The sequence below is a fragment of the Chenopodium album genome, chromosome 6 (genome assembly GCF_948465745.1).
Source record: "Chenopodium album chromosome 6, dcCheAlbu1.1, whole genome shotgun sequence".
Taxonomy (NCBI): domain Eukaryota; kingdom Viridiplantae; phylum Streptophyta; class Magnoliopsida; order Caryophyllales; family Amaranthaceae; genus Chenopodium; species Chenopodium album.
Window position 1 is genome coordinate 64,607,282 of NC_137839.1, and position 7,992 is coordinate 64,615,273.

The 7,992-nt window shown below is 34.8% G+C and overlaps 1 protein-coding gene across 1 annotated transcript; it reads right to left on the minus strand.

The window, feature by feature from the left end:
* Positions 1-2,965: 2,965 nt before the first annotated feature.
* On the minus strand, positions 2,966-7,753 carry LOC145637058 (protein FAR1-RELATED SEQUENCE 5-like). Its single transcript, XM_081688572.1, has 5 exons — positions 7,586-7,753; positions 4,849-4,987; positions 4,295-4,365; positions 3,561-4,208; positions 2,966-3,424 (listed from the first exon to the last, which is right to left on the minus strand). The coding sequence occupies exons 1-5, from the start codon at positions 7,751-7,753 to the stop codon at positions 2,966-2,968; spliced, it is 1,485 nt and encodes a 494-aa protein (XP_081544698.1).
* Positions 7,754-7,992: the final 239 nt, after the last annotated feature.

The following is a 7,992-nucleotide window of genomic DNA, read 5'->3' on the forward strand; positions in this document are numbered from 1 at the left end:
CAGATCTTGTAAGTTTTTAACTGTACTAGTTCAACATAAACATTATGTAAAGGAGTGTAGGCTGGAAGGGGCTTTCATTTTCCTTGACTAAGTGGAAAAATAATGTTCATTATTGAACAGGGTTGCTAATGTATTTTTGTTAATAAAATTAAGAAATTAAGAAGAAATTTTGTGAAACTGATGATTGTTGTAATACAGAAGCAATAAAATCACCAATGGCGCAATACAATATATAGCCCAGACCTCAGAGTGGATGGAAATTAGTAGTATATTTTAAAAAAGGTCACTATAATATCAAAAATGGAATCTATATGTGTTTTTTTTATTACTAATTGTGGTATCTTTGTTTCAGATATTTTTACCTTGTCTTTGTGGCAATCAATACTGCTTATTTGTGGTGAATTTGACTGAAGGAAAAATTCAGTTTATTGATAATCTGAATTATAATGAGGATGGTCGTATCTTCTTGAAAAAGTTGTCTAGTCTCTTGGTATTACCTTCTCACTCTTCTATATTCTCACTATTTTCTTGTCTAATGGTTTTGATTGTGAGTTTTAGGAATTCGGATTTGGACAAATTTTAAACTAGTTTACATGTGAAACTAGCATTGTGAGTTTGTGAAGTGTAATTTTTATAGTAGTAACTGAGACAAAAGTCAAATAGATTGTATCATAAAGTTTCAACATGGTTGTTATAATGACTCTTAATGGATCATTTAATGTGACTATGATCTGATTATATGCTTTTTTGTTAGTGTGATATGATCAGTACCTTCTTTGATCAAAGGCTTACTCAATCTAGAGCTATGGTTGATTACGCTTTGGAGTTTCCTACTTTGAATTGAAGATCTAGCAAAGATAATTAAGATTTTTGTGTTTATACTATAATGAGCATGCTTTTATTCAATGGAGCTGATGAATTTAAATGTGAAATTTAAAGAACAGTTATGATTCTATCCCTTTTAAATTATTAGTTTTATTTCTTTTAATTAATATCACAATATCTTATATTGATTATTTACTTTTTTAGGCTTCAAATAGGAATATTCTCCGAATTCAAATTGCTGCATCTTTGGTATATTATCTGATATCAATGAATCTAGATCAATTATAATTGGTAAGGTGGCTGAACTCAAACCTGATCTACAGCGTCTTTCAAAAGAGGTTGAAGAAAGAAGGAAGAAAGAGAACAGAGAAAGAATAAGAAGAAGCCGACTGTAGACAAGAAGAAGAAAGGAAAGGCTTAAGATGTCAAAACATTGTGTAGGCTTAAGGTTTTTTAACTTAGTTGTGATCATAATTTTCTGATGCTAAGCAAAGTACTTTGAAGATTGTATAGCTAATTAGTATTCATTCAACTTTTGTGTAGGTTATTGAATGAAGATTGGAAAAATATTCATTTTGTATAAACAAGCTTTTATTAATATTGTTTGTTTAATTAAATTATTAAAGTTCTCTGTTATCATAGGTCACTACATGTTAAAATAAAGTCACTATATTATTTATAAGGTCTTTGTTTAGTGAAAAAAGGTCACTTCTTTTTCAATATTTTATAATGTCAAAATTAAGGACTATGTTTTAAATTAATGGTAATCATCGTAGGTCAATATATGCTAAAATAAAGTCACTATTTTATTAATAAGGTCACTATTCTAAATATAAAGGTAACTATGCAAAATTGATTATTTACTATGTTAATTAATGGTAAAAAACTGACAATACAAGGTATTAAATAAAGATTACTATTTAAAAATAAAGATCACCATATTATAAAAAAAAAGGTTACTATTCCAAGAAATATATATCTCAAAATTAAAAAATTACTACATCAATCATAAAAGACACTATATCATAATAATCAGTAGTTAGTTAGAAGATTTCAGCATTTCATTTTCTTGATTTCTTATCTGTTGATCACAAGAAACATTGAAACAAGAAAGCTTTAACAACTAAAAGGAGCATTCCGTGTAGTAGAGCAAACTACCAATTAACAACAAGTTTAGAGAAGGAAGCTTTGGGTATAAGGTATTACAGTACTCATCTACTTTATTCCTTGTTTGTTTGAAAAGGATTAAGTACACTTAAGATCAAATTAAAGGTTACTATGTCAATCATAAAAGACACTATATCATAATAATCAGTATTTAAAAGATATAAAGTTTCCAAGAATGTAATTACAAATAAAAGGTAACCATGTAACAATACAGGTTACTATGATAAAATATGGTGTTCTTAAGACAATCAGAGCATATACTTATTATTAATATTTGGTGTTTTGGCACCAAATTCTCTATGCTTCCTTCTCTTCCTCTTTTTCATGTAGTCATAACTTCCTGGAATCCTTTTATTTGATTGGCTTCCTTTAGTTTTTGCACGAGCTGGGTCCAGTTTTGAACCACACTAGATGAAGTTGCTTCTAAATTCTCTTCTACACCTGTAGTGTTCTCAGTTGAGTTCATAGAAGAAATGATCTCATCAATTGCACTTGAATCTTTTGCAAAGCTTTCTTCTAAGACTTTCCTTGCTTGTTCAAACTTATGGCTCTTAAGGATTAGACTATAATACTTCCTCACCATGTGTAGCCGCCAGGGTGTGAAGTTGTTTAATGTCCCCTTCATCCTTTGCTCTGCCTCCATACTTTCCCAAACTTTATCCTTAGCCATTTTAGTCCACCTGAAAGATATGTATTGCTCTGGGATTTTTTCAACAGAATGCATGTGTACGATTCTAAGGCTATGGAAGCATAACCAACCCGACTCTTCAAAATTCTTGCATGGACATTGAATTGTTTGGTTAACTGGATCATAAGTTACTGCTTGAGTTGTGCCATCTATGCCTTCAAGGTACACTTGGTAAACCATTTTGCCTCCATTAATGAATAAGTTTAGTTTGAGATCCAATGGCTAGGTTGAATTTTTCTTTAAAGTCCCTGAATAATGTATGTGTATAAACCTCGGCAGCATGTTTTAGTAAGGCAGACATTGGATAGCTTGAAGTAGGAATTGATTTTGTGCTATTGAACTCATAAAATCCTCATTACTTCTCCAAGTCTTCACTGTCTTCTGAAATATGTTGTAGAATTCTGTCAAACTTGTTTTCTTGTTTTCTTTGAATCCCACTGCATGATTTTTGCTCTCACTTCTCTGTGATGACAAGATTCCCGCGGAGAAAAAGTCCTTACTTAGAGTTGTTGACCACTTATGCTTTAATGAGTATAACCTTTTGAACCAACTGTCATTTTTCAACTTGTACTTTGTCGTCATTGAATCCCAGTATACTTCAAACTGAGCTTTGGTAATACAACCACTCAAGCATTTCATGAAAGCAGCCTTGAATGTGTCATCACTCTTCAAAACTCCAAATCTTGTTACCGCATTTTGAATCAAGTGCCATAGACATAGTTTATGTCTAGTATTTGGAAATACCTGCATATTTTTATACAGTTACTATAGTTTCAAAAATGGTTACTGCATTTAAAATAGAGGTAACTAAATATAATTTCAGTACAAATATATTTATATGTAGTGGTATTCAAAAAGTTCCTTCAAAATTAGAAATTACCTTTGGTATTGCTACTGCCATGGCTGCATCTTGGTCTGTAAACAGTGAGACAAGACATTTACCACCCATTGCCTTTTTGAAGGTCTCAAATAGCCACACAAATGAATATGTGGTCTCGTCACCAATAAAAGAACAAGCAAACATAGTGTTCTTCCAGTGGTTGTTTATTCCTACAAAGGGTGCGCAAATGAGGTTGCAACGATTCGTCCTATAGGTGGTGTCAAATACAGTGACATCCCCATATATTTTGTAATCTTCAAGAATCATGGAATCCCTCAAAAATAAGTTACAAACCCTTCCATCTGCATCCAACCTTACTCTGAAAAAGAAGTTAGGGTCCTCAGAATAAGCTTCCTGTAATTTGTCACAAACTACTTGAGAATCTTCTCCTTCAACGGCCTTTATTTTCAGTTTATAACAATAATTCATGTCGTCTTTCACTATATGACCAATAGCATCTTCTCCTCCAGCTTCATTTGACATGTAATTAAAGGATTCCATAGGTTTTAGTCCAGATTCTTGCATGGCCTCAATCGCTTGCCCTATTATTCCAATCATTGCACGCTCTGAACGGTGGAAATGGTTCCATTGTGGTCGAGTGAGTGGATGATTGTGCACCAACACATGCTGAACTATCTCAAATTGCCCCTCCTCATTCAATTTAGCTATTATCAAAGCATTACAGTTCGTCCTTGTGATTGGAACTCTCCTACTTTGTCTTGTTTTTTTTTAACCGAAGAACTTTCGTCTGTCAAGAGTTCTTCTGGAATTTTTTCCTTCTTTTTATCGGAATTTCTTAGTCCAGCTGCAGAGCATACAAAGAAATTTTTTGTGATGATATCTTTAGTTCTGATTTTGCTTGTTTGTTTTGCTTTTCTAACACTAAAACCAACTGCAGTAGCATGTTGACAATAAAATTCATGTATTTCCGCAAATGTTACTCGAGTTTCTCCTACTAACCAACCACTAATCTCATCATTATTATTTGCACCATCCATAATAATCATTTATACAAGTCAAATTGGAGATATCAGAATAGCTTTAACAAAAATAGATCACTATACTATCATTAAAGGTAACTACGTTACGTAAACGTGGTTTTGCATGTCTATAACTGCTGTAAACCTATTTAATTTTCAATCCAAAGAAATTACGCACATCTAGTTTCAATAATACAAATTAATACCTAAATGCATAATTTAATTTTCCAAACAAACAATTGCAATTGCATAATCGCTTAAATTCACATTATCAAATTCTAAAATCAAATTGCATAATCGTATAATACCTTGAGCTTGCATTAAAGGTTGATTTTTCTCATGAACTTCATTCTCATCCTCAGCTTCAATTATAGTTTGTTCTCCATCTTCAAGAACTTCATTCAGATCGAAATTGATGACATTAATATCAAAGTTTTCTATAGTGTCCTGTATATTTTGATTTAGATCCAATTCAATTGATTGTATAGAATAATTCTCCATGAATTTTGCAGAAATTGATTGATTAGGGATGAATTATAAACCCTAGAATTGATTTGAGAAAATTCGAGCTTTGGGAATTTTGAGAAAGAAAAAAATTCGAGCTCTGGAAATTTGTTCATGGCGTCGAAATAAAGCTTGGGAAAGAAGTTAGTATGTTGGGCTGGGAAAAAAGACATTCCAGTGGGCTTTCCTTTTTGCAGCTTGGTTTGTTTCGCACGTGAGACTTAAAGGTCCACAATAAATTTATTGTGGACCACGTCCACACAAGAATTTTTGGTAAAGTAGATAATATTCTTGCCATAAATATCTTGTACTCTATTATATATTTTGGCCAAGAGCCATGAATGAAGGCCAAACAATTATTCTTGATTATTATTTCTCATGGTATCAAGAGCTATAATTTTTTAAAGAAGATCATATAGCAATGGCATGTGATACACCTCCACCACCACCTCCACCACCATCAAAAATCGAACCTAACTCCCCGTTTTACCTAGGTTCGCAAGATAACCCGGGTAATTTTATAACCCTGACTCACCTTAAGGGTGATAACTATTGGGCTGCTAATATCTGTATGGCATTGGAAGCACGATAGAAATATGAATTTTTTGATCGAACAATAATAGGTTCCAACCCCTCCTTACATTCAATCGGATTGGAACACCATTAATGCAATGTTGTTATTTGGATAACCAACACTATTGATCCGGAGGTCAAATCCACCTTTACAAAATATCGAGAAGCCAATTGTTAGAGACCCGGTCATGATGCCTCGAGTTGTTGAGTAAACCAATGTGCTCACATTGCAAGAAACGTGGTCACGGTGTAAGTGGTTGCTATGAGCTTCATGGGTATCCAGAGGGTTAGTTTGATCACCCAAAGACCGAATGTGTTGGCTATGGGAGGGAGACTGCATCTGGCAAGGGGCCTGGCTCTGTGAAGGCCAATGCTGCAAGAAGCAGCAATATAGGGGCTTCGAGCAATGGCAATGGAGCTTCGGATTCGACCTATTCTAATCAAATATATAATCCTGACCAGTGAAAAGCAGTTGCAGGATTCTTTGGTAACAAAAATGTTCCTGACAACCGTTTGAATGGTAAGTTTAATACCAAAACGTGGATTATTGATACCGGCGCAGCGCATCATGTCACCGGAGATGAAACTTGGTTGTTTGATGTAACCAAAATAATGTAAATTCGTGTTGGTCTTCCCAATGGAAGAATAGTGCTTGCAAAGAAGGAAGGATCGATTCAATTTTCAACCTCAATTGCTCTTAAAAATGTGTTATATGTCCCATAATTGAGTTGCAATTTCCTTTCGGTTTCAATTAATTATTGAAGATTTAAATTGTGAGGTAAAATTTAATTCTTCATTGTGTGCTATACATGACCAAACGGGGATGCAGATTGGAACGGGAGTTAGGCAAGATGGACTTTACTACTTTTGAGAAGCTGACTCACCGAAACATATTTTTGTGAATGGATCAAACACTTCTTTGGAGCTATGGCACAAAAGGATGGGGCATCCATCCGAAAACGTTGTAAAGTTACTTCCCCATGTCGTTGATTTTTAAGGGTACTTTGAATAAAAAATGTGAGGTTTGTTTCAAGGCTAAGCATCCTAGAGACAAGTTTCTGGTTAGTGACTGTAAAGCTAGTCGTACTTTTGATAAAGTACATTGTGATTTGTGGGGTTCCTATAGGCATCCTTTGTCTTGTGGAGCTCGTTATTTTTTAACTATAGTTGATGATTATTCTTGTGTCGTATGGGTTTATTTGTTGGATGATAAATAGAAGTTTTCCATATTTTTATGAGTTTTATTGCCATGGTTGATCACCAATTCTCTCAAACAATAAAAATTGTGCAAAGTGATAATGGTAAGGAATTTAATTGTTTGCGTGATTATTTTTCCGCAACCGGCATTTTATTTTACACCTCTTATGTTGGGACACCACAACAAAATGGTAGAGTTGAGCGAAAACACAAACACATTTTAAATGTAGCCCGTGCTTTACGATTTCATCAAGCTCATTTACCTATTTAAATTTGGGGAAAAAGTGTTCTTGCTGCTAGACATTTAATTAACCGGACCCCAACTCATTTGCTACAAATTAAAACACCCTTTGAAATTTTATTTAGCTTTCCTCCCTCCTATAATGTCATCCGTACTTTTGGTTGCTTATGTTTTGCTCACAATAAAAAAAACGAAGGGGTATAAGTTTGAGAGTCATAGTAGGAAATGTGTTTCCTTGGGGTATCCGTTTGGTAAGAAAGGGTAGTCCTTGTATGATGTTGAAAAGCGAGCATTTTTGGTGTCGAGGGAAGTAAAATTTTTTAATAATGTTTTCCTGTTTATTGATGCAAATATGGGGAATATTGGGTCAGAAAGGGTTGTGCCTATGTATGATGATGTCATGGTAGACGACCATTTTTTGGATGATGATAGTGCAAGAGAAACAACTCACCTAGGGTCTCCATCGAGCAATGAATGCCTGGCCGACTAGCAGGGCTCTACTATTGCCTAACCCGCTGGTCGACCATCACCCGAGCAGTAGCAGCAGACTGCCCACATGAGGCAGTAAGGCCAGCCACAGGGGTAGCCTGCCAAGCCGATCGAGGTAGCAGGCCAGCCACATGGGTAGCCTGCGTAGCCAAGGCAACAGGATTAGTAGCAGAAGTAGGCTGCTCTGCTAAGGCAGCAGGGCCAGCCATAACATCCTGTGCAGTCCCTACACACGCACACTACCGAGTCTCAAGGCAGCCAGCATTTAGTCGAGCACACTGCCTCACCAGGTTCAGATGATTTAGGAAGGGGTTTTCGTGTAAAAACTCCGTCGGTTCTTTTACGAGACTATGTTACTCATACAGTTATTGCTAAAAGTCCATCTTTACCTACACCGCTTCCACATCAAAAGTCAGGTACTCGTATCCTATAACACACTTTATTAATT

Excerpts from the sequence above, each read along its gene's own strand:
- LOC145637058 (XM_081688572.1), bottom strand. The coding sequence starts at position 7,753 with ATGGCTGGCCCTGCTGCCTTAGCAGAGCAGCCTACTTCTGCTACTAAT. Across the intron at positions 4,988-7,585 it reads AGTCTGCTGCTACTGCTCGG|GACACTATAGAAAACTTTGA; the intron begins GTGATGGTCGAC and ends CAAAATATACAG. Across the intron at positions 4,366-4,848 it reads ACCTTTAATGCAAGCTCAAG|CTGGACTAAGAAATTCCGAT; the intron begins GTATTATACGAT and ends TATGCTCTGCAG.